This window comes from Microtus oregoni, unplaced genomic scaffold (genome assembly GCF_018167655.1).
Source record: "Microtus oregoni isolate MIOR12 unplaced genomic scaffold, Mior012 000029F_ref0000214, whole genome shotgun sequence".
In the NCBI taxonomy this organism is placed as follows: domain Eukaryota; kingdom Metazoa; phylum Chordata; class Mammalia; order Rodentia; family Cricetidae; genus Microtus; species Microtus oregoni.
This window is the reverse complement of record NW_024543088.1, coordinates 220622-246022: the sequence shown is the minus strand read 5'-3', so window position 1 is coordinate 246022 and position 25401 is coordinate 220622. Positions and strand designations below refer to the sequence as shown.

General features: G+C 52.1%; 2 protein-coding genes across 7 annotated transcripts; both read left to right on the top strand.

Moving 5' to 3' along the window:
- The first annotated feature begins 2672 nt into the window (after positions 1–2672).
- On the top strand, positions 2673–6598 carry LOC121465042 (proteasome assembly chaperone 3). 4 transcript variants are annotated; one of them, XM_041678204.1, is made up of 3 exons: positions 2673–2830; positions 3176–3412; positions 6135–6598. In XM_041678204.1, exons 2-3 carry the CDS (start codon positions 3197–3199, stop codon positions 6285–6287), a joined length of 369 nt encoding a protein of 122 aa, XP_041534138.1. In that variant the 5' UTR covers positions 2673–2830; positions 3176–3196; the 3' UTR covers positions 6288–6598. The 4 variants fall into 4 exon arrangements, with proteins under 4 accessions (XP_041534138.1, XP_041534141.1, XP_041534139.1 ...); XM_041678207.1 differs by having other exon boundaries at positions 2674–2849; XM_041678205.1 differs by having other exon boundaries at positions 2674–2860.
- A 3836-nt stretch (positions 6599–10434) lies between these two features.
- On the top strand, positions 10435–24989 carry LOC121465176 (transmembrane protein 184A). Of its 3 annotated transcripts, XM_041678375.1 has the most exons (10): positions 14078–14279; positions 15113–15340; positions 19596–19761; positions 20040–20130; positions 20238–20313; positions 20399–20490; positions 21023–21192; positions 21706–21900; positions 22574–22777; positions 23062–24989. In XM_041678375.1, the coding sequence occupies exons 1-10, from the start codon at positions 14211–14213 to the stop codon at positions 23079–23081; spliced, it is 1311 nt and encodes a 436-aa protein (XP_041534309.1). In that variant the 5' UTR covers positions 14078–14210; the 3' UTR covers positions 23082–24989. The 3 variants fall into 3 exon arrangements, with proteins under 3 accessions (XP_041534310.1, XP_041534309.1, XP_041534308.1); XM_041678376.1 differs by lacking the exon at positions 14078–14279 and adding an exon at positions 10435–10630 and having other exon boundaries at positions 22574–24989; XM_041678374.1 differs by having other exon boundaries at positions 22574–24989.
- Positions 24990–25401: the final 412 nt, after the last annotated feature.

Genomic DNA, 25401 nt, shown 5'->3' with positions numbered 1-25401 from the left:
TGAAGTGGGGTTTTCAGGACTCTGGGAAAAGGTCTCAAGGTTGCAGCTTTTCCCAGTGTCTGCCCAAGACATTCCCAGTCTGTGAAACCTCCATCAGGGTGGCAGGGGAGCTTTCTGGCTTGGATGCAAAACTCACCCCGCAGTTCAGGAACTTCCTCCTGCTTTTCCCTGAGACTCAGTGAGGTCAGGGGTTCCAGGAATTAGCTGGGACCTGGTGAGGGTCAGTGGCCCAGGCTCAAGTATCCTCAGCCAGCATCAGGAAACCAGGTCAGGCATCAAGCTGAACATCAGGGAAGGTCAGGGTGGGGTCAGACCACGCATTCGAGCATTCTGTTTTCAAAGGGGCTCATGGCGTTTCTAAGGCGGCTGCAAAAGATGAACTGATCTAGGTCTATAACAACAAAGGGATGGGTAAGGAAAACGTGAAGTATATACACAGTGGAGCCTCGGCTGTAAAGAATGAGGTGAGGCCAGCAAGATGGATGTCAGTGAAGTTCTTACCTTGCGAGCACAAAAAACAAAGTTCCATCCCCCAGAGGCCATGTCTAAAAGCCTGGAGATCTGGCACAGCCTGTAAGCCCAGCACTGGGAAAGTGGAGACAGGCATATACATCCCTGAGCTTGCTACCTAGCTCAAGAACCTAGCTCAAGAAACAAGGTGTAGCCGTGTGTGGTAGCACACCTTTAACCCCAGCAGAGGTGAGAGAATCTCTGAGTTTGAGACCAGCCTTGCGTGCATAATTAGTTCCAGGCCAGCTAAGGCTACAGAGTGAGAACCTGTCTCAAGGGGGCGGGGAGGGAGCAGAACAGAACAGAAAAAAGGTGGGTATACAGCTCCAGAGGAACAGTAACTAAATTGATCTCTGACCTCCACACATACCTGCACCCCCCCACACACAGATAGGAATATACACACACACGAATGAGGTTATGTCATTCTTAAAAGTAGTCAAGCCGGGCGGTGGTGGCGCACGCCTTTAATCCCAGCACTCGGGAGACTGAGGCAGGCGGATCTCTGTGAGTTCGAAGCCAGCCTGGTCTACAAGAGCTAGTTCCAGGACAGGCACCAAAAACTACAGAGAAACCCTGTCTCGAAAAAACAACAACAACAAAAAAAAAAGTAGTCGAAACTGGAGGTAATCATGGTAAGCAAATTAAGCCAGTCTCAGTAAGACAGGTATTGTATGTTTTCTCTCAGTTGCAGTTCCTAGGTTTTACATAGTCACAGGAAACGTGTGTGTGTGTGTGTGTGTGTGTGTGTGTTAAGTGAAAGAAATGAATTTGTTTGGGAAAATGAGGATTAACAGAAAGGAAGAGGAGGAAAGGGCAGGTAGAAGGAATAAAGAAAAAACGTTCAATTTGAAATCTATACTTTTATGAAAAAAATCGTTTTAGTTTAATGGCTCAATGTTATGAGCATTTGCTGCTCTTGCAAAGAACCAGGTTTGGTTCCCAGCATCTACATGGCAGCCCACAACTGTCTGTAACTCCAGTTCCAGGGAATCCAACTCCCTCTTCTGGCCTCTGAGGGTACTGCATGTACATTGTACACATACATTCCAGGCAGGCAAAAATACACAAATAAAAAATAAACAAATACTGTTTAATTTTTTAAAGCATTCTGTCAGATGAGCAATACCTATTTAAATGAGTAGATTTGTTTCTCAATACCCAAAAGAAAGAAAGGAAGAAATGAAAAACAGAGGGAAAGAGGAAAGAGATTAAATGGGGGCTGGAGTTTAGCTCAGTTGGTGAGTTTGCACAAACTCCTGGAGTTTTTTTGTTTTGGTTTGGTTTCTGGTTTTTCAAGGCAGGGTTTCCTCTTTGTAGCCCTGGTTGTCCTGGAGCTCGCTCTGTAGACCAGGCTGGTCTCAAACTCACAGAGATCCACCTGCCTCTGCCTCCCAAGTGCTGGGATTGAAGTTCATGTGCCACCAACACCCAGCCAAACTCCTGGATTTTATCCCCACAACACTTAAACCATGCATGGTAGGGCGTGCTTGTCATCCCAACACTTGGAAGGTGGAGGCGGGAGGGTCAGGAGTTCAAGGTCACCCACCCTTGGCTAACCTAGGCTACTTAAGACCCCATCTCAAAAAAAGAAAATAATCCCAGAACTCCGAAGGTAAATCCCCATGAGTTCGAAGCCAGCCTAGTCTACATAGTGAGTTCCACAACAACAGGGCTACATAGAGATACCCTGTCTCTAAAAAACAAACATACACACACACAGAGAGAGAGAGAGAGAGAGAGAGAGAGAGAGAGAGAGAGAATCAGTCAGTCAGTCAAAGTCAGGTACACACCAAATGAAAATAAACATAAACCGGGCGGTGGTGGCGCACACCTTTAATCCCAGCACTTGGGAGGCAGAAGTAAGTGAATCTCTTGAGTTCGAGGCTACACAGAGAAAACCTGTCTCCAAAAAAACAAAAAAGTAAAGAAATAGTAACTATTATGGCCATCCACTCCACAGCTGGGTCCACAGCCGGGACACGAAGCCCTCTACACTGGGTTCAAGCACCGCCCACAGGGTCTAGAAGCGCCTAGACCCAGAGGCGACACAGAGTTCTTTTGTCACGAAGCCTAGCGGTCCCCGCAGCAATGCGGAACCTAAGGCTCTGGGATTGCGGCGAACCACGGACCGGACTAAAGACCGGAACCGGAAGTTCTCTTCCCGCGCGCGTTTGCGAAGTGTGAGCTGGCTCAGTTGTGCCCGGACTTTTGTTTTTGCCGTGGTCGATGTGGTGAGCGCTGGTTGCTGCTGGTTTCAGACCCGGCTGCAGTCGGTAGTGCCCCAGCCGTCCCCAGCCCTGCGGGGTCGGAGAGCTCGGTAGTTTCCCTTCTCCCTGGTAATCTACAAGTAGGTGACAGCGGGGAGAGCGATGGGTTGTAATCGCAGGCAGTGTGGCTGGACAAAGACACTAATAGAAGCCTGTCTGAGCATGCGCACACTCGGTTTTGAGCCGGGGTAGGATATTAAGATAGTGTCTCTCCCACGTAACTCAGGCTGACCTCGAACTCGGGGTCCTCCAGCCTCGGCCTTCCTTGTGCAGGGATGACAGGCATGCACTACTACTTAAAACTTTAAATGGCTTGCTTGGCATTTCTGCTTTGGAGCTCCAGGATGGACCTGACTGAGTGCTCCCTCCCCTTTTTCTTTCCTTTATGACTGAAGCCCCCACTGAAGAACACAACCATGGAAGACAAACCATTGGTAGTATCTAAACAGAAGACAGAAGTGGTATGCGGTGTGCCCACCCAGGTGATCTGCACGGCCTTCAGCAGCCACATCCTGGTTGTGGTGACCCAGTTTGGGAAGATGGGTACGCTAGTCTCCTTGGAACCCAGCAACGTGGCCAATGACATCACCAAGCCAATGCTAACCACGAAAGTCCTCCTCGGGAAGGACGAGGTAAAGGGGTTGGGAGAACAATCTTTTTCTGGGAGTCATTTGTCCAGAAGGATATGGGGTGTCTGATAGGTGCCCCTCTGTACGCACCCAAGGACACAGTAAGCGTTCTCCAGGACCTTTCAGATCTGAGGGTGCCCTGGCTGCCCCGAATGATGCTTTTCCTGGCGTGTCAGCATTTTATTCAACACTCAGTGGAGGTATTGATTTTTGTGACACAGCCATCTCCTCAATTTGACCCCCATTGTGTGGCTTTATGCTAATGAAGGCTTTATGTGTATGTCTGCTTCTTGAGTCTTGACAGCAATCCCCTCTGCAGGCATGTCTGTCTGGGTTAGGGGTAACCACAAGATGGTACCCAGAGACACCCAGGGAAAATCTTAATGATGCCTCGTCGGCAGCTGGTTATGTCTGCCGTGTGCAGTCCACTCCGCGCTCTGAATCACTGTGGCCTTTTTGTCCCTGGAGGTGATTTAGGGAAGGTGTGGGAAGCTGGTCTGGATCCCTGATGGGTGCTTAAGGAGAGGAGAGCATCAGGAAAATAAAGTGTTTGAGCCGAGTGTGGTTGTGCATGCCTGTACTCCTCCCTTGGGAGACTGGAGCAGAACGGTTGCTACGAGTTTGTGATCAGACTGAGCTATGTGGTGAGTTCGAGGCCAGCTAGAGATAGACCCTCTTCTCCTCCCCCCCTTAAAAAGAAACAAAAACAAGGGCTGGAAAGATGGCTCAGCCGATAAGAACACTTACTGTTCTTCCAAAGGACCTGGGTTCAATTCCCAACACTCACATGGTGGCTCATAGCCATCCATAACTTCAGTCCTAGAGGATCCAGCACCCCCCGCTGTAGGCACTACACACACATGGTTCACACTCATACAGGCAGGCAAAATATCCATACACACACACACACATACACACACTACATATATATATGTATATGTATAACAGGGTTTAGTTTGTTTTTTGTTTTGTTTTCTGAAACAGGGTCCTCTGTGTAGCCCTGGCTGTCCTGGAACTACCTTGTAGACCAGGCTGGCCTCAAACTCATAGAGATCCACCTGCCTCTACCTCCCAAGGGCTAGGATTAAATGTGTGTGCCACCACCACCGGGCCAGGAGTTCAGTTTCATTCCCAGCTACATAAGGCCAGCGTGGGCTATATGAGACCCTTTATTCAAAAGGCAGGGAGCTATGAGAGAGCTTGGGGGTAAAGCGCTTGGCTTGCAAGCCTGTGTTCAGTGGATGGAGAAAGCTAACTGCCACAAGTTGTACTCTCACTCTCCCAGACAAAAAACACACACATACATAGACAGAGGCTGCTTGTTCATTTCCTGGCTGCCCAAACCCAAAATAATCGCACAGAAACTATATTTTAAAACACTGTTTGGCCTATTAACTCAGGTTTCTTATTAACTAACTCTTACATCTTAAATTAACCCATTTCTATTAATCTGTGTATCGCCTGTGTAGGCATGTTACTCCTTCTGCAGCTACATGGCATCTCCTTGACTCCGCCTACTTTCTCTCTCTTTTTTTTTTTTTTTTTTTTTTTTTTTTTGGTTTTTCGAGACAGGGTTTTTCTGTAGCTTTGGTGCCGGTCCCGGAACTAGCTCTTATAGACCAGGCTGGCCTCGAACTCACAGAGATCCGCCTGCCTCTGCCTCCCGAGTGCTGGGATTAAAGGCGTGCGCCACCACTGCCCGGCTACTTTCTATATCTCTGTTTGGATTTCCCGCCTGGCTTTTCTCTACTAAGCCATTGGCTGAAACAGCTTCTTTAATAACCAATGGTAATAAAACGTATTCATAGCATAAAGAGGGGAATCCCACATCATCTCCTCATTTCTGTCTTAATAAAAAGGAAGATTTTTAACTTTAACATAGAAAAATTAAATATAACAAAACATATATATTTGTGTGTGTGTGTATATATATATATATATATATATAGAGAGAGAGAGAGAGAGAGAGAGAGAGAGAGAGAGAGAGACTAAATAGCCATGCATACATGCATATCAATGCATGTCTTTAATCTTGACACTTAGGAGATGAATGTAGGCCCTGGTCTACATAGCAAGTTCCAGATCAATCAGGGCTACATAGTGAGCTCTTGCTTTATAAACTAACTAAACAAATAAAATAGAGACTGAGGAAATAGCTCAGTTCCTAAAGTCCTTGCGAGCATGGCCTAAGTTTGAGTGTGAGACTCGGCTTGGTGATGAGCACTTTTAACTCTAGCATTGGTGAGGCTGAGGCCAGCCTCATCTACATAGCAAGTTCCAGCCATAGAGAGGGCCCTGTCTCAATATTTACAAAAAAAATAAATAAATAAAAGATATTCTCAGTGCTGGGATGGCAGAGACAGAAGGATCTTGGGGCTTGCTGGCCATGCAGTCTGGAGGATTCCAGGTCAATGAGAGACCCTGTCTCAAAGTAGATGATGGTGCTCTATGCCTCATACCTGGGGTTGTCTTCAGGCCTCTTCATACCTATGTATGTGCACACACTCTTTAAAAAAACAAACAAACAAAAAACCTGGGTATGTCAACACATGCCTGGAATCCTAGAACCTGGAATCCCAGGAGACTGAGGCAGGAAGATCTCCATGAGTTCAGTAACTTGCGCTATATGACTTCCAGGCTAGCCGCCTGGGCTACAGAAATTGACAACCTATCTTTAAGAAGAAGAAGAATAAAAGTGAGGTTTCCTGTCTTCTCCCCTCCCCAGCCGCTCATCCATGTCTTTGCAAAGAACCTGGTAGCGTTTGTGTCTCAAGAAGCAGGAAACAGAGCCGTCCTCCTGGCCATGGCTGTGAAGGACAAGAGCATGGAGGGGCTGAAGGCCTTGAAGGAGGTGATCCGGATGTGCCAGGTGTGGTGAGCTGAAGTCACAGTACATGACAGTCGGATCCGGTGGACACGCGTCAGGGTCTATGCGACCCATGTTTCTAGGACAGTCAGGTGGAGGCTCATTCTCTGGCTTTAGCCCTTGAAGCTGGGAACAACATTCAGATCTCAGGACTTGCCCTATGTGGCTACTGTGTTCTGCCTGGTGCACCGGAACTGTTCTGGGCTACAACAGAGGCATCTGCTGAGTGGAAATCACCCAGTTTGGGCACTGGCAGCCCTCGGTGTGCAGAGGCACCTGTGGGGAGACTTTTTTTTTTTATCAAAAATAAATCTAAAATACTTCGCTAGCCTTGTCAATAATGCTGAGACATTATGGTCATGTGTCAAGGTTCGCTTCAGGACACTGTAAGGAAAACCTCCTGTTTGGCAAAAGCACAGTGCATGGTTGCTGGCATGTGAGGTAGATCCCAGGCATGTGGGGTCATGGGCCAGAGCCTCAAATTACATAATATAGTGAGGGACAAGTGTGTGCAGAGACTGGACATGTGGGAAGCCAAGCAAGGGTGGAGTCCCTAAAGATGAGCTGGATGGGAAATCCATGGGGGAAGAAGAGGGCGCAGGTGAGCAATCCTCAGCTCAGAGAGGAGGAAGGCTTCTGAATCAAGTTGGGATCCGCTATTAGAAATACTTCCAAGGCTCACTGCAAGGATTGAGAGCCCAATATCAGGCCTGGACATTAGACTGGCATTGATGCCCAGAGTTGGCCTGTTGGTGCCCATTCCTCTGAAGATTGGCATCCTGGGACCCCTGGGGTCCCCTGCCATGGGAGGAGATGGGCAGAGGGTGGGGTCCCTGATCACAGCTGAGTGGGGATTTCTCAGGTCCGATAGGGAATCTGCTCTGACATTCTGATGGTCACCAGAGGAGAAGAGGCCACAGAGAAGCCGTGTAGAAGTCCAGGATGGAAAGCAAGCCAGTGCCTTTTCAGGGACCCAGGATGTCAGCTGTGTGCTCAGGAAACAAGGACGGAATTGCTGACTTGGCCTCTGAGCCAAAGATTCAGGAGTGCCTGCCAGGTCCGGGGATGGGCGGTGAGCTTGGGTAGCCACTTTCACTTAGAGTGGGTTGGGACAGCTGGGGACACTAGCTCAGCTGCGGTGGGAGTGGGGAGTTGTGCCCAACTTCTGGAAGGAGGTGTTGCTGCCTATAACAGGGGTGTCCCAAAGCCTCTGAGAGCCCCGTGCTTGCACCCCCATCCCTGGCAGGCAGCTCTCCCACACAACTTTGCCCTTTGTCCATCCTTTCCCAGACCCTGGTTTCCCTTCTCCTTTATGTCCCCTGGGTAGACTGATGGTGGGGTCTGGCACTTCTCAACCAGGCGTCCCCTCTGTAACCTCTTCCCCATCCTCCCAGTTGCCACCAGCCTCTGGAGAGTATGGGCCATCAGAAATCTCACAGGCCGTGAAGGAGAAGGACCGGTGTGGAATACAAACAGCTGGTAGAGCCAGCCAGGGCAGGGCATGCTCAGGTGCGCCCTGTAGGGTGGCGGCACTGGCCAAAGGTCTCTGTTTGGTATCACCCTGTGATTATTCAGATGGATAATAATCAGCAAGCCCCAGCTTCCTAGCCTTAGCAGATAGAGAGCACCCTGGGTGGAGCTCAAGGCCAGATCCAAGTTCTGGTTTGTGGCTTTGGTTTTCTGATTTGTTCCCTAGGCAGACAATTAACATGACCCATTGGGTGACCCATTACTTCCCTTTCACCAACCTTTTCCCGACACCTGTGCCCCAGAGAGGCTATGCAGCAGCTGTTCCCGGGTAAAAGAGCTGGGATTCGAGCCCAGATGAAGGACCCAGGCACCAGGCCCTTTAACAGCTCCTTCATCAATGTCAGCTCCATCCGCCAATAAGGCTCAGGGATGCTGGTTTTGCTTCCAGGCTTCTGGTCCTGGGTCAAGCGGTTTCCTTTCCAGTCATCTCTTTGGGTCCTCCACCAACCCAAAACGCAAGTGACAGAGTGTATTCCACATAAATGACAGCTGGGGGCGTAAAGGTAGCTTCATTCACTTTGTCTGCAGGGCTGGAGGCTGCCTGCTTGGGAAGGGGTACTGAAACTGACCTGTAGTTGAACCGGCTCTCTCTCCAAGCTGGGCAGTATTTACAGCTGCTTGGAGCTGTCTGGAGCTGTCTGGTAGCCGTAAAACACAGGCCCGTAACAAATGCCTTAATCATCTAAGCCAGTGCCCCTGGCCCAAATCTGCTGTGTAAATCAGCCAAGGCTCTACTGGAGAAGGGACCTGGCCAGAGCGTCCCCTGTGCTCCGCTGCTGCCGTAACTCAGGAGAGACCCACGTCACCCGGAAGCGATCCACAGCGCCAGCAATTCCTGGGTGGAAAGGATTTCTGTGGACACAGGCGCTGCACGTGGCACACACCTGGGGTAGATCTGTAATCGACTCCTAGCGCACGTAAACATAGACTGCTCTGCCTGTCACGTGCTCAGGCCAGGCTGCCCCCTAAGGGCCATGCCTTCGCCACCATGAGGTCGTTTAGCAGTTTTCTGCTGAGAGGAAGCAGCCTCCCCAGTGGCTAGGACAATGTGCTCTTGCTCAGTCGGTGACGGCACTAAAGAGGTCAAAGGAGGCCTAGGAAGGTATAAATCCTCAGGGGACCCTGCAGGAGCCTTTCCAGGAGCTTGACCAAGCCCTACCTTGCTCCCTATAGCCAAGTAAGCAGCACACAGGCAAGCCATTGAACTGTCCTGGCTTGAGGTTGAGGACTGGGAAATCAAGAGGCCCAGAGCTGTGATGAAAGACTTACCAAACTTGAGGGCTGGAGTTCCTATCTCCAGAACGCATGGAAAAGCCAGGCAGATGAAGCAGCTGCCCAAAATGCCGCATGCCACATACCAAAAGAGACAAAGACAAGCCCTAAGTGAGCAACTGGAGCAGGGGCCAGTGGTGAGTGAGGTCAGGAGCCTACATGATGCACAGGATGACTGCAGGGGCATTACCACTATGTCTTACAGTTTGCCATCACACATCGGGGCTTGTCCGAAGGATCAAGAGTGCTAGGCTCGGCTGAAAGTGGAAATAAACAGATTCTACAAGGACCACAAGATGTAAGACCCCAGAACCCTGCTCAAGTGGGAGAAATCTCTAGATACAAGCCCAAGTAACACAGCTTGAAAAGGCTATGTCCCAGGCCTCAGAGCCCACTGCAGAGTGGACATGGCACCTAAGGCCTCGTGGAGCCCTGAACCCAGCCCCACCACCAGACACTGGCTTCGGGGGTGACAGACTGCCAACATCATGATGGAAGGCCGAACACAAATGAAGCCTTGGGATTAAAGGGTGCTTGGAAGAAACAGGGAGATGGGGAGAGATCTTCAAAAAAAGATTTGGTGGTACCTACCACCCAGAACATGAGAAGCATTGGGCATCCCTCACAACTAGGTCCCAGCTGCAGCTCCCCAAGGCCATACCAAAGATGTAGGACAAACGAGATTTTTTTTTTACTTTTATTTTGTCCCATTTCATACATGTGGGGGGATAGTGAGAAAGTAAAGATTTTCCTTCTACCATGTAGGCCCTAAGGATCAAATCAAACTCAGGTCATCAGACTTGGTGGCAAGCACCCTTTTGTTTCCTGAGCCACCTTGCTGGTCCCAATCCCCAAGATTCTGTTAGTGCCCTGACCCACCCACTTTCAAAGCTCTTCCATGCCCTTGGACAACCATGGCAGTCACTTACTTAGCCTGTGTCTCCTGATGCCAGCATCCTGGGACAGACGTCAGTGACCTTGATTAGAGGTTAGAGGTGATGTCTGCCTTCAGGCGCTTCAGAGATGAAAGGAAAGGGAGCTGCGTGGATAAAGGGAGAAGCTGGAAATCATCCTTGCCCTTCAGTCCATACATGTCACTGGCATCATGACCCTACCTGAGAACCCATGTGGGATGTGGAGACCAGCTCCCACTGGGTTCATGGTCACAAGCCTGTCTATCCACGCAGCTCTAAGGACTTGGCCTGTGGACACTATTGACTGGGACAGGGAAAGAAAGGCTGGTCCCAGAATCCAGGATGACAGAGGGTGTGGCCAGGTGAAGGGTGTGTTCCTACAAGGCTGTTGGGCAGGCAAGGCAGGCCAGGCAGGACTGGGAGGAGTTTCAGGGCCTCTGAGAAGCCATGCTCGGGAAGCAGCAAGAGTATCCAAGGGGCCTGGGCTTCCCTGGTTGCTGAGAAGAAGGACAGCAGAGATCTGGAGACCACACTGAGGAGGGACCTCCTTAGGTCCGGAAACTGCAGAGTGTGTCCTGAGAAACCAAAGCAACGCACCAGCCCAGTGGGCCCTGCCAGCTGCCCAGAGCCACCATGGAGGTGAGCTGTGTGGGTGTGAGTGAGTGTGCATGCGTGTGGGGCTGGCTCAGGAATAGAATGGTGTCCAAGCAGTGGCCCCATGACACCAACACAGTGGGGACACACTTGCTGCCAAGAATCAGAGAATCTCATCCCCTAGCCAATCTTCTCCACCTGTGTCCAGACTCCCTCCTTACTATGAAGGGTCTCAGGACCAAGGCAAGGCTTTGCCCATCTCCAAGTGGAAGGGCCCCCAGGTCCACACCCAAGTCTGGCATCTGGCTGTGGGGCAAAGTCAAGCCCGGACAGGCCCCGACAGGTTCTCTGAAGGCTGAAGAGTCGGGTCTAGAGAGGAAGGTGGGTACAGGAGCAGGAGGGGGCACAGTTGGCAGACATCACGAGGATGACCCACCATGGGGTCTAGGGCCATTGGGCACAAGCAGATTCTACTCATCCTCAGGGATGAAAGTCGGATCCACCTGTGCTTCAGCTGACACCAAGGCAGCTGAGCTGGCTCTGAGCCCCAGGTCCTCACTGGCCTGGTGAGAGAACCTATAGCCACCTGAGATTAGCAACCCAAGTCCCCTCTGTGTGTCCAGACCCTCTGTGAAACCATAAACAGAAAGATAACAGCCTGGGGAAACTGAGGCAAGGCTTGATCATGTTGACTTGTCTGCCCCCACCTTTCTCAAGGCTACATCTATCCAAGTAGGGGCCACATCTTGGTCACCAGAAGGCACTACATACGCATTCTAGACTCGTATTCTAGGCAGGTAGGCTGGAAGTCTCAGCTGGAGGAGGCACAGGCAGAGAGAAGGGGTAGCTGTGGGGATCCCCAACACGGAAGGCCAGCAATCGGGACTCATCACCCAGACTTCCTGGAAGCCGCAAAGAGAGACACCCAGGGCCTCTCAACCTACCTGAGCACCTTGACCCATAGGGAGCTCTTGGCTTCATCTCCGCCCTGCCACGCCTCAGGTGTGGGTGCTAGCTGGATCAGGGCCAGAGCGCTGACAGAAACAAACCTCATTGACACCCAGCGGACACTAGCAGGGGATCCAGAGGATTTGGAGATCAGCCTGGGGCGACTGGATGCCAAAATTATACTGCCCACCCTGCAGGGCTGGCCCTGAATGTGTCAGCTGAGCCAGCGAGTTCTACCAGCAGGTTACTTACCCCGGGGCAAACAAACCCTGACCCCGACTCTAGAGAGACCACATGGCCAGCTAGAGACTTGCCACAGACCAGCCTGAAGCCCAGTGTGGAAACCTCAGCCCACATCAGAGGTGGAGGCCATGGGACAGTGGTGGAAGCTAGGAACAAGCAGAGCGGCTTTCCTGAACCCCCACCCCCAGTTCTCTCAGTACCACCTTCTGGATTGGCAGGAGTCTAGTGTCCTGGTCACAGTGAACAGTAGGCTAGTGGGACTATCCTCATATGGGTGTGGCCAGGGCCTAGCCCTCTGTGACTGTGGTCTCTGATACCAGCCTCTGGTGAGGCCTCACTCGGCAGTGTGTGTGTGAAGAAGCAGGGACAAGAAGCTAGCTTCTCTCTTGCCGCCTTCCCCTGTGACCCCTCACTTCTCCAGCTGTATCTGAGCTCAGCACAGCGGCTCCCCCTCTTTCTCCAGCTTCCGGGATGTGGTACTCTGTCGAGACTGTGGACTCCCTCTGCAGGCGAGTCATTTGGCAAGCCCTTCCCTTGTTCCAGAGCCAGGCAGCAAAGATGGTCCCCAGCCCTAGACATATCAAGGATGTGTTTGCCAAAGCCACACGGTGCACCCAGCAGAGACCCATTTCTGCCCCCACCTCACATGCCCAGAAGGGGGAGCCAGAAAGGGAGCTCCACCACCCAGAAGGGTGCCATCGCCTCCATTAAAGTCCATTCCTGAGATGGCTACCTGATCTCTCCCATCTCACAGCTTAGAACCCACTAGGAAGATGCTGCAATGACCAAAGTTTTCCAGCAGGGGGCAGAGCCTGCTGAGGTCGAGGCATGATCTGGAGACCCAAGAATGGGGTGGGGGGGGGGGGGGCTTCTGCGTTATTAAGGACCCAGGCACAGCGTCAGGTTCCAGAAACTCCTAACCAGAAGGACAGATAAACACCCAAACAGATCTCAGATGAAAGCTTTTAGCAATGGGATGCGGAGACATTGCTAGAAGTGACAAAAGGCCGGGACATCAGTATCTGGGAGGTGAGGGTGCAGCAGCCATGGTCCAGGGTCTATATGTCAGGGACAGAGGTGGCCTAAGCAGTCAGGGAATGACTCCCAGGACATGTGCAGTCATGGGAAGTACATGATGAGAAGACATGGATTATAAGGGATCATGGGGTTGACAGATCTCAGCCTTGTACAGTTGGGTACTTCTGGAGTATCCCAGACACGTGCTAAGCCTCCAGTGTTCGTGTCTCAACTCCAAAAGGAAAGTAGCCTGAAATCATCAGTAGGGTCACATGGCACAAAGGACCAGATGGGTGACATCATAATACACCCACAGTGGTAAAGCCCATATGAATCCAGAACAGACCTGAGATATGGCCAGAGCACCCACCTACTCCAGGAGCCAGGACAGGTGAGCCTCTTTCCACAGGCATGTCACATGGTAGGGATTCTAGGCAGGTGTTCTACCACTGAGCCACACCCCAGCCCCTCACTGGGGGATTCTAGGAAGACAGTCTAAAGATGAACTACATTCCCAGCACACTTTTTATATTTTATTTTTAGATAGGATCTCACTAAGTTGCCCAAGCTGATCTTGAATTCACTCTGTATCCTAGGCTAGTCTTGGTTTACCAGTGTTGCCTCAGATTCCAAAGTAGCTGGGATGACAGGCCTATGCCATGAGGTTTGATTAAATTTACCCATTTTTATTTTTTCGCTCATTTGTATATTCATTCATGAATATGTATAGTGATTGATTCAGTGGGACAGGCTTTCCACTAGCCCAGTTTAGCCTAAAGCAGTTTGTAGCAAGAATGACCTTGAACTTCTAACCCTCCTGCCTATAACTGAAGTGCTGGGAAAACAGTCGGACACCAGCTCACTTGGTTTATGCCACACGGGGTGGAACCCTGAGCTTCACGCATGCTAGGCCAGCACTCCACCAACTAAGCCACATCCTCAGCACTACCCAGTTTTAAGCGCACAATTCTGGAGTAGTAGGGATGCCCACAATAGGCAGCCCCCACTTTGTCTAGTTCTAGATCTTTCTCACCACTCAAAAAAGAAGTTCTATGTCCGCGAATCCCCCATGGCCTTCTTCCTCCAGCTGGCCCAGCTCACGCACGCCCTTCTCTCTTGTCCCTGCCTGCTCAACTGCCTGACAACCTGGTGCCAGCAGGTGAAGGCACCTGCCAGCTAGGCTGTTCCTGGAAGCCAGCTGCTGCTGAGCAAACAACCCCAGAGGGATAGAGTGTCGACAGGGGCGGGGACAAGCCTTAGCTTCCCCTCCCTTTGCCCCTCCCTCAGCCCTCAGCCTAGGTGGGCCATTGGCCAGGTGAGGCCCTGTGTACCTTTCCTGGCCTAGCGCTACCCTCCAGAGACCGGCCTTGCCCCAAACCGAAGCTTGACTTCCAGTGGGGGCCATGTGGCCGCGTGAATGACCAGCCAGGCTTCCCATGAGGCTAGGCCTCTCAGGCCTGGGCCAAAGAGCTTCCTGCTCACCGAGGTAGGCTCCTGCCCCCGTGACAGACAACTGAGGGTAGGAAAGAGGCCCAAGGTTGTTGGCTCCCAGCTGGTACATGCACTACTGCTTACTGCTGGAGCTTGTGGAGACCCTAAAGAGTATCTGGCCAGAGTCAGAGGCAAACAAGGGTCGGGTGGGGGTGGAGCACCTTCTCCTGCCTGAAGGTATGATTACTGGCCATCCCTCCCAAATGTCCCAGGCAGGTGGATCCCCACTTCCCAGACAAGTTTCGGGTTTATTGTTTGCTTTGGTAGAAACAAGTTTCGGGGTTTATTGTTTGCTTTGAATTTGAGTTTGTTTGGAGATATTTTTCTATTTTGAAACTGAGTAACTAGGTAGCCCAGGCTGGCTTTATATTTGCTAGGATTACAGGTGCGTGCCATCGCCACCTGCTTAGAAAGTCTTTGACTCCTAGGAAGTAGCTGTCAATAAGCCCAGAGCACAAAGGAACCTGAGGGGGCTTCCTCCCTGAACATCCACCCAGGATCTGAGCCCCAGGCAGCAAAGCGGCCAGGTCCCTTGTCCTTCAAGTGGGATCCCATGGCTACCCAGAGTCAGGAGAGTGGGTGGGAAAGCCAGGGCAGACTCCCACAAAGGGGACAGGTGGCCACGATGGGCCCCCAGGGAAGCTTCTGTGAATATGGGCGGGGTGCTAGGGATGGTAGCCAGGCAGGCAGAAACGGCTGTGGGCAGAGCTGGCCCCTGGGCGACACCCACATGGCCTTGCCCATCTCCTGCCCCACCTCCTGCCCCTCACACTCCTATGGAGGGGAGGGGGCTGCCCTGGCTGCTCACTCCTCTGTTGGCTTCTGCAGATGAGGAATGCATCAGGCTTTCTGAAAACAGCCGGAGCTCCTTTGGTGTCAGCGACCTGGATTCCACCCAGCCCCTCTCCGGCAATGCCCATGGTGGCAGCCGGGCCGCAGATGGAGCGCGTGGACAACGGCTCACAGGGGCCCCACCAGCTCTTCCTCACCAGTGCATTGGCTCGAGGGGTGTCAGGCGTGTTTGTATGGACTGCTCTGCTCTTAACCTGCCACCAGGTAAGCACCCCAAAACCCTGCTGGGCTCACAGTCTCTATGGGACCCGGCAGGGCTCAGATGGACCCCCATGGACAAGATACTGGGATCATGGAATCTCCAGTCATAGCCTCCAGTACTGGACACCCCATGCATAGTGTCCGTCTATGGCACTTGTCCAGGGCTTACATGTAGGGGCCAAACCCAAGGTGGGAAGTCTCGGCCAGACAGAGGGTACTTTGCTGGGTGGGCACCCCCAGTCATGTCTGAGGCCTCTCACTCTGCTCACCAAGATCAGTGATTGGTCCCAGGTCCCAGACAGCAAGAACACTAAGGCTCAGAGATGACTGGAGGCTTCCCCAGGCTCACACAATTGGAAGAGAAAGGGCCTCTCCCCCCCCCCCCCCCCCAGGAACGTCCAGGGCTTGGACTTTGCTCTATACAGAGAACCTCAAGTCAGACATCGGGAGTTTGGGGAGGAGGGGCAGGAAGATGGGAGAAGGAGCGGAGCTAGGAGAGTGGGGACTGAGAGGAATGGGAACTGGGGCAGTGAAGAACTGGAAGGGTGCTGAGGGCAGTGAGCCGAGAGGTAGTGGGTGGAACTAGGAGAGTTGTGAAGTAAGAAGCTGGGGCTAGGGGCTGGGCAGGCAGAGTGGAGAACTGGGGGAGGAAGATGGCAGCTGGAATATGGTAGCAGTTGGGGAGCTGGAGCCAGAGAGTTGAGGACTTTTGGGAGCTGAAAGCCCCAGGCCCTTTGGAACACCCATTTGGCACCAGGGGAGGGCCTGAGTCAGTAGGTAAGCTGTGTGCAGGAACTAAGCAAACACCTCTGCCTGTGACAGCCACCTGCTGACTGGTACCTGGCCAGGTGTGCCTCAGTAACCAGGATACAGGCCTGGCCCTGAGGGCAGGCCAGGCAGGTGTCAGCCACTTGTTAGGATCAGCAGGATGACCTCTGGGAGGAATAGGGGCTGGCACAGAGAGAGGATCAACACCTCCATTTACAAATGGAGAAACTGAGGCAAGAGAGGGCAGCAAGTTGTCAAGGTCACCAGCCAGGTGGTGCTAGCCTGGGAAAGGTCTCCCCGCTGGCTGGTCACATTCTGTCCTCCCTCAGCGGCTGGGGAGGGAGGAAGGGACTGATAAGGAGCTGGTCTCTGACGCCAGCAGCCTTCGCACCCCACGCAGCCCCTGTACACACACAGCTCCCTCTAAAAGCATGACCTCCATGCCCCGCAGGGCACCTCCCCAAGGAGTCTTTCTCACAGTGGCCTGGAACCAGGAGGAGGCACCCAGCTCCTAGCCTACTTCCTCTTAGAGACTCTGTACAGAGGGGCTTAGGGGCACAGGCTGACCCGAGAGGATCACAAGAGAAGGCCTCCGTGGAGTCCACAATGTGTTCAAGACCAGCCTGAACAGCTAGCAAGACCCCCACCCCCAGATAAAACAGAGGAAAGAGAATGGCTCAGAAGTAGAGTACGGCTGAGGGCACACGAGGTCCTGGGTTCTGTTCCTGGAACTGGGGGTGGGTGTGGGGGGCATGTTCCTATTCTGTTTCTGGTAGAAAAAATGCAGAAAATTCAGAAAAACTTTAAGACGAACAGCATAATCACCTTCCTGGATTGGTTTTTGTTTTGTTTTGTTTGTGACAGCATCTTGTAGCCCAGCATGGCCGGCCTCGAACTCCGTATGTAGTAGAGGATAACCTTGAACTCCTGATTTTCCTGCTTCCATTTCCCAAGTTCTGAAATTACAGGTGTGCATCACACACCTCCCGGTTGATATGGAGCTGAGGATGAAGCCCTGGGCTTCCTTTGTACTCGGCAGGCACTCCATCGACTGAAACACATCCCCAGCCCTTTCCTTCCATTTTCGTTAGGCAGAGATGACACTTGAACCTGCTTGGCTTCCTATTCTGACCTTGGGTACCTCGTCTCGTCAGAAGATTTCCCTTAGAGCTGTGCATTGAAGCCCCGTTCTTACTGACTATATAGCGTGCCTCCACACATAGGCTCTATGGGGTGAGCCTGGCATCCCATGGTGAGCGTAGCCCCAGCAGTTGTAACTGGGGTTCATGTGATGAACCTCTTTACACACAGATTTTTTTTTCCTCTTTATTTCTGTAAAGGGACAGATTCCTTGAAGGGATCAAAGAGCAAGAGGCCTGCCATGGTCCCCAAGTTGAGAGCCTACCTGTACCACAGGGGACATTTAGGTCTCCTTACTGAGTTCTGACACTTAGCAGGACTCAGGAAACTCTTGTTGGATGAGTGAATGTCCTGACTTCGGGTATGTTCTTCAAGATGACCCCACAGGGCATCAAAATATGTTACAAGCTTGAAAATGCCTAAGGAATGAATTTTAGGCTTAGTGTGACAGACGGGCTCATCACTTCACCACTGGGCGAGGCTGAGGCAGAAGGATCATGCATTCAAGGCCAACCTGGGCTACATAGTATAACTCTCAAAAGCAACAGCAGTGTTTTTTTTTTTTTTTTTTAAGATTTCAGGGCTGGAGAGATGGCTCAGCGGTTAAGAGCATTGCCTGCTCTTCCAAAGGTCCTGAGTTCAATTCCCAGCAACCACATGGTGGCTCACAACCATCTGAAATGAGGTCTGGTGCCCTCTTCTGGCCTTCAGGCATACACACAGGAAGAATATTGTATACATAATAAATAAATAAATAAATAAATAAATAAATAAATAAATATTAAAAAAAAAAAGATTTCATACCATGTCACAGAATCAAGTGAGGCATGAGGTTGGCTGGTCTCAGCCTTTTATGGTCTGTCAAAACAGGAGATGGCTCTGCCGCTGTGCAAGCCTGGGACCAGAGCTCCATCTCTGGGACCCATAAAAAATATGCCAGGCAGAGCAGGACACATCTATAACCCCAAGGAGGGATGACCAATCAGATCCCTGAAACTGACCAGCCCGCTCTAAGTTGAGTCAAATCCATGACCTCCAGATTCAGTGCAAGATCTCATCCTACAGTATGAGCATGGTGTCTGAGGAATGACCCTGGAAGGTACTTCTGTTCCCTCTTCTCAAGAGTGAACGAGGACTAGCGGTGTGGCTCAGTGGTAGAGCATGTGCCTGCAGATCCTCTAAGGAGGGGCTGGGGAGATGGCTCAGCAGTTAAGAGTACTTGAGGCTCTTGCAGAGGACCAAGCACCCGCAGACTCAACTGTCTGTAACTCCCGCTGCAGGGGATCTGACCCTCTTCTGGCCTCCATAGACACCCACACATAATGGCATATCCTCAGTGCAGATGCTATAGATGCATAATGTTTTTATTTGTTAATTGCAAACGCTTTTTTTCTTGGTGGTACTGGGGATTGAACCTGGGACTTCACACATGCTAGACAAGTGCTTTCCCAGTAAGCCACACTCCCTGCCCACTGATACTGTTTCAAAGAGCTGAAGATATGGTTCAGTGGGAAACCACTCACTTAGTCTGTGCAAGACTTTGGGTTACATACAATAATAAAGTCTGGCAGTGGCTCACACCTTTAATCCCAGCACTTGGGAGGCAGAGGCAGGCAGATCTCAATTCATTCAAGGCTAGCCTGATCTACAGAGTGAATTCCTGGTCAGCCGGGGCTACATAGTAAGTCAGGCTATACTGAAAATAAAAAAAATAATATATATTTGTATATATTAAGCATGTATTCAGTTTTGAGGGAGCATATCCTAGGGATTGAATCCAGAGCCTTGCTCTTGCTAGGTAAGGACTCTACCTTAGCCAGGACCCTGCCCTGCTACCTCCTGTATTATTCCTCAGGTACCATCCATCCTACTTTTAAGGGACAGTCTCTCACGGAGACCTGGAGTTCCCTGATTTGGCTGCACTGGCTGACCAGTGAGTTCTAGAGAGCCAGCTGTCTGGGATTAAAGGCATGCATTAATGTACCTAGTTTTTTGTCCATGAGTCTGGCTTGAACTCCGGTACTTATGCTTGCAAAGGTGCAACTGAGCCACCTCCCCAGTCCTACTTTCTAGTTGGAGCCAGGGATGCTCAACTGGTCTTGCACTCACCCACGATGCTCCTGTCATAAGCAGATTTGACTCTTCTAATATATACGCTACAACCTCCCTCTAACGGCTTCCACTGTCTACTCATCCTGTGCTCAGTGGAACATTAGGCAGTGTAGGAGAGGGAGGGCAGCCTGGAGCTCTGCCCGGCTCCGGTTCCTCTTGTATTCGGGCTGGCACCCATGTGGTGGACGACAGGGCCAGGAGCAGGGACAGAGGCGCCACAGAAACTCTTCTGCCACAGATCTACTCGCACCTGCGTTCCTACACCGTCCCGCAAGAGCAGCGCTTCGTCATCCGCCTCCTGTTCATTGTGCCCATCTACGCCTTCGACTCATGGCTCAGCCTCCTCCTCCTCGGGGGCCATCCATACTACGTCTACTTAGACTCTGTGCGAGACTGCTACGAAGGTGATACTCCAGGCTGGGCCTACGGGAGCTCAGCGGGGACCCTCAGCTTCACACACGCACACCTACCTGCACACACTTCCCCTGCCATCATCCCCAAGGTGCCCTGTCTCAGCTGGGACCTGCTTCCGGGGTTGTGCAATCGGCAACCTCGATGCCTGGGACTCACAGTCTGAGTAAGCTCGCTCCCTCTCCTGGGGTATGCTGAGTGGATCTGGTGGCACCTGCATGCAGAGGGGTTCTGTGACTGACCCTCACTATCATCCCCTGTCCCCCTGCAGCATTTGTCATCTACAGTTTCCTGGCCTTGTGCTTCCAATATCTGGGGGGAGAGAGCGCCATCATGGCTGAGATCCGTGGCAAACCCATCCGGTGAGTCCACCCACAGGCCCCGCCCCGTCTGGGGCCCGAGCCAGGCCACACTGTAGAACCCCCAATTATCTTCCTAGTGACCTTAATGACATCTTCCTCATCTGCAGGTCCAGCTGCTTCCATGGGACCTGCTGCCTCCGTGGCATGTCCTATTCCATCACTTTCTTACGTTTCTGCAAACAGGTGAGGGGGCCTGCTCACCCCACCCCAATGCCCTCACCCTACCCCACCCCATCCCAACCTCACTCCCTTCCCCCACCCATCCCAGGCCACACTACAGTTCTGCATCGTGAAACCTGTCATGGCTTTGACCACCATTATCCTCCAGGCTTTCGACAAATACCACGATGGGGACTTCAAGTAAGGGGGACTATGAGCAGGTGTCTGAGGGGCAGGGCTCCCCCGCAGGTCCCTTCTTCAAGTGGCCTTCTTCCTCCTCTCTGTGGTAAAGTGTGTGCCTAGCATGCATGAGCATCTGGGTTCTATCCCCAACTTCATATAAACTAAGTGTGGTGGTGGTACACGCTTGACATGTAGCACTTGGGAGGTTGATAGAGGAGGATTAAAAACTAGAGGTCATCTTTGGCTATCTGAGGAGTTTGAGGCCATCCTGGGCTACATGAAATCCTGCCTCAGAACAAACAAACAAAAACAATGCTAAGGTTGTGGGAGGGCTCAGGAGGACAGGCCACAGCTCTGGGGGAGGCGCCTGAACCATGTCCTATTCCTGAGGGGTAACCCCAGGCCCCCAACCATTACTCCCTTTGGTACTGTCTGAGGCCCTGGAGGGAGGATCTAGATGGAGCTATCCTGGGGGTTGGGTGCCCAGCCAGGGGACAGGCTAAAAGAATGTCATGAGGGACTATTCTAACCAGCACTTCCTCTGACCCAGCATCCACAGCGGCTACCTGTATGTGACCGTTGTGTACAATGCCTCAGTTAGCCTGGCTCTCTATGCTCTGGTCCTTTTCTACTTCGCTACCAGAGACCTCCTGAGGCCCTTTGAGCCAATGCTCAAGTTCATCACCATCAAAGCCATCATCTTCCTCTCCTTCTGGCAGGGTATGTGAGCCTGGGCAAGGGTGGGGAGCCAGGACTGGCATCCCTGGGACCTGGGTTCAGATCTGACCTCTATCTCAACCTTGTGTGCCTCGGCATCTGTAACCTTACGAAAAGTCAATAACTCAGCTGATCAGCTCAGAGCTGGCAGAGTCTGGAGGGGAGCCTGTTGACCGTGAGATCTGTCAACAGTAGGAAGCCTTGGCTTCCAGAACCCTGGTCCCCACCAAGCCCCCAGCAGGCCATGAGATCTCACTCAGTCCCCACAGCCAGCAGCATAAAAGCAGGGATTCCCAGGCCCAAGTTGGATATGTCTGGGTGAGAAACAGGAACCCTGACTTTGAGGTACCCAGCCCTTCTCAGCCCCTCCACAGCCCCTCCACCAATGTGGTCAGTATCAAAGAAATCCTGGGATAAGGCTAGCCTTTCCCCCTGCATACCCTCGGCTTCAGTAAGAACCTTGGCAGGGCTCAGCTTCCACCCAACAATGGGGCCTGAATGGTTGTCTATCTCTAGGAATGGTGCTGGCCATCTTGGAGAGGTGTAGGGTCATCCCTGAGGTCCAGGCCATGGACGGCACCAGGGTGGGGGCTGGCACCCTCGCCGCTGGCTACCAGAATTTCCTTATCTGCGTTGAGATGCTGTTTGCCTCGCTTGCGCTGCGCTATGCCTTTCCCAGTCAGGTGTACTCAGAGAAGAAGAACACGCCAGGTGAGCTGGGCCCCACCACTGAGGGGCACCTGCAATGGCTCAGCCATGATGCCTATCCCTGGAGGGGTCTTAGCCAGGCAGGCAAGGGGAGATTGTGAGCTCTGAAAGATGAGGACAGAGGAAGTTACTCTCTTAATACTTGGTGCTTGCCGAGGGTGTCAAGAGTGGCTGAGTTGGCTGTCCTAGTGAGTGTGCTGACTGGCCACATGGCTGGTGACTGCATGGCTCCTGGCCACTCAAGGCAGGAGTCTATTCAAAGATAGCCCAAGACCAAGGCTAAGACACAGGAGCGCCTTTAATCCAAGCACTCGGGAGGCAGAGACAGGCAGATCTCTGTGAGTTAGAGGACAGCCTGGGCTACAAGAGCGAGTTCCAGGACAACTAGGGCTGTTACACAGAGAAACCCTGTCTCAAAAAACTAAGAGAGAGAGAGAGAGAGAGAGAGAGAGAGAGAGAAAGAAAGAAAGAAGGAAGGAAGGAAGAAAGATGGATGAAGGAGCTGAGCTGGGTCTCTAGTCTAAGGTCACCTACTAGCCAATGGCAAGGCCTGGACATGCTGGATCCTCAGACCCAGATAGCCCAAGGTGAGACAGGGCTGAGGGACTGGGTTAATGAAGCGGGGTGCTGTGGACCAGAGGACCTGTGACTCAGGCCCACATGTTCTACCTTCCAGCCCCGCCAGCACCTATGCAGAGTATATCCAGTGGCTTAAAGGAGACCATCAGTCCACAGGACATCGTCCAGGATGCCATCCATAACTTCTCACCAGCATACCAGCAGTATACACAGCAGTCCACACACGAAGCTCCTGGGCCTGGCCAGGGTGGGCACCCATCGTCTAGCACCCACCCTGGCCCAGCCAGCAGCTCCGGAGGGGGTAAGAAGAGTCGCAACATAGAGAAACGCATGCTGATTCCGTCAGAGGACCTGTAGGGGCATGGGGTGTGTGGAGCCTAGCAGGGGACCCACCCATCAGCATTTCTTTTGACAGAGGCCCAGCCTCTTCTGAGAGCTCACTGGGGGGGCGCGTTGGGCCTCTCTATTCCCTATATATCGCCCAGAGCGAAGTCACCTGGGCAAATTGGACAAACCTAAGGACCCAGTGAGATGTCTTAGTTACAGCCTGCAGGTGGCGCTATGAGTTGGCCCTTCCTTCCACAGGCAGAAGCAGTGCGTGGTAGATCTGCAGAGAGAGATGGCCAGGGAGAATGGGCCCAGTCACTCAGGCCTGGGGAGTCACACAGCCTCGGCCTGGCTGTGGCTATCTTAGATGTATGAAGAAGGCCCTTTGTCCTGCGTTCTAGCACAGATACTTGTCCAAGCCCTCCCAGGGGCAGCCTAACCTATTCAGCACAACAGGGTTGCCAGGGCACCAGCCTGCCAGCTACTGACTGCTTATTTATAGATAAACTCCTTGCATTTTTTAGAGTTTGTTGGGCTTTCTTTTCATGTGGGGCTTGTCTTCTGAGTGATGGATCCCTAAGTAGTGGGTTTGCTGGTGCCCACGGAGCAAGGCTGGGTGTCAGAAACAGCCAAGGTGTGAGCCACGATGTGGCTCAGAGCAGTATAGGGCAAAGGGTGTGGACCTTGTCCCCAGATGACCAGCTCTGTTCCACAACAAAAGTTGGGACAGTCACCTCCCTCTGAACCTCAGGTTGGCCCAACCCTAAAGTGTTTTATAAAGCTTGTGGCACACAGCCTAGCATGCCTGAGTACAGGGACTCAGGCCTGGGAGCCCCCTTCTGTCTTTCCTCTTCCTGTGTACCCAGTTCAGTGCTCATGGAGTCTGGGATAGGCTAGACTGGCTTTGGAAACACGGAGGACAAAGTTAACAGGGGTAGGGAGTCAGTGACCAGCTGTCCAGGCAAGCAACCAGACAGAAGTGCCTGGTGGAAACCACCTAGGAACAGCATCGCTTTGCCCAGTTGCCAGCTCCCAGAGCCCACAGTATCAGACAAGGCAGCTGCACTTCTCTGCCTTCTTGTTCTTGGGGCCCAGACACAGGAGGAGTCAAGGCCAGTGGCGTCTCCCTGGCTCTTCTGGGTTGATAAGATAGACTCTGTTCCTCCCTGCACCTGACTGTAAAAAGCCACCCACACCCACTTATCTGCCTTCTGGGACAGGCAGGCCCACAGTGTGGCCCCCTCAGCCCACACAGTCAGCAGAACTGGGAGGGGCTCAATACTCCGAGAGTCCTACACTCTAGAGGCTCAGCGCTGGCCTTCAACTACAAGAGGAGGGCTGGCTTCCTTTGCCCTGGAGAGGCCATAAGCAGCGACAAGCTAGGAAGGATCCGCTTCCCAGGAGCTCAGACACAAAGTAAGATCCCAGGCCTTGGGCAGTATCTGGGGTCTGCACTTTAGAGAGAAGGCCAAACTGACATCACTAAACACCCACACATGCACCAGGAACCTCTGTACCCTGGTCCTGGGGAAGGTGTGCCAACCAAAGAAATTCAACAAGTTGCCTGCAGTTACTGAGCCAGTAGGGGATGCTACCAGTAGGGGTCACTGCGCCTTGCTTCCCTCTCCCCCTCCACCCCTATTCAGACATGCCTCAGTCCAACTTGACACCAAGCAAAGTTGGGCCATGGTTATCATGGAATGTGGCTGTGGACTGACTCAGAAGGATCTGACCAGGCCAAGGTGGTCAAAGAATAATGGGGAGTTATCGGAATACCAGAGGAAGAAGGGGGCTTCGGTCTCATCGCCTCTGGTGAAAGAACCAACTGCAAGTCTGACCCATGGGGCCCAAGGAGGGACAGCTTGCCAGGCAGTAACTGTGCAGATCCTGGCACAACCTTCTGCTATTTCATGTGTGTGTACATTTGTAAGGAGGTCAGAGGTCAATACTGGGTGTCTTCCTTGGTTATTTTCCACATTAGTTTTTAGGACAGGATCTCTCACTGAATGTAGAGTTTCATCATTTTGGCTAGGCTTGCTAGCCAGTAAGCACCAAAGATCTGCTTGTCTTTGTCCCTACAATTGCTGGGATTACACACACGTAACAGGTGTTTTGTTTGGGTTTGGTTTGGTTTATCAAGACAGGGTTTCTCTGTGTAACAGCTCTGGCTGTCCTGGAACTAGCTCTTGTAGACCAGGCTGGCCTCAAACTCACAGAGATCCGCCTGCCTCTGCCTCCCGAGTGCTGGGATTAAAGGCGTGCACCACTACTGCCTGGCTCTGCGAGTTTTTTATGTTGGGGTTGGGGATCTTACATTTACACGGCAGGCACTATTCTAAGCCATCACACTAGCCCTCATTCTTTGAGACAGGGTTTTACTTTGTAAGTTAAGCTGGCCTGGAACTCACTATTTAGCCAAGGCTAACCTCAAACTCTTATGTAGCCAAGGCTACCCCTGGACTTGGAATGATCTTGCTACCTTATCCTCCTAACTACAGTGATTTATAGGCATGAACCATCATGAAGGGCTCTTGCCATTTTTGAACCTGTTCTGACCTCTGGTCCCCATGTGTGAGGTAGCCCAAGTAAAACCCAAAG

Excerpts from the sequence above, each read along its gene's own strand:
- LOC121465042 (XM_041678204.1), top strand. The coding sequence starts at position 3,197 with ATGGAAGACAAACCATTGGTAGTATCTAAACAGAAGACAGAAGTGGTA. Across the intron at positions 3,413-6,134 it reads TCCTCCTCGGGAAGGACGAG|CCGCTCATCCATGTCTTTGC; the intron begins GTAAAGGGGTTG and ends TCCCCTCCCCAG.
- LOC121465176 (XM_041678374.1), top strand. The coding sequence starts at position 14,211 with ATGACCAGCCAGGCTTCCCATGAGGCTAGGCCTCTCAGGCCTGGGCCA. Across the intron at positions 19,762-20,039 it reads TGTGCGAGACTGCTACGAAG|CATTTGTCATCTACAGTTTC; the intron begins GTGATACTCCAG and ends GTCCCCCTGCAG. Across the intron at positions 20,131-20,237 it reads ATCCGTGGCAAACCCATCCG|GTCCAGCTGCTTCCATGGGA; the intron begins GTGAGTCCACCC and ends CCTCATCTGCAG.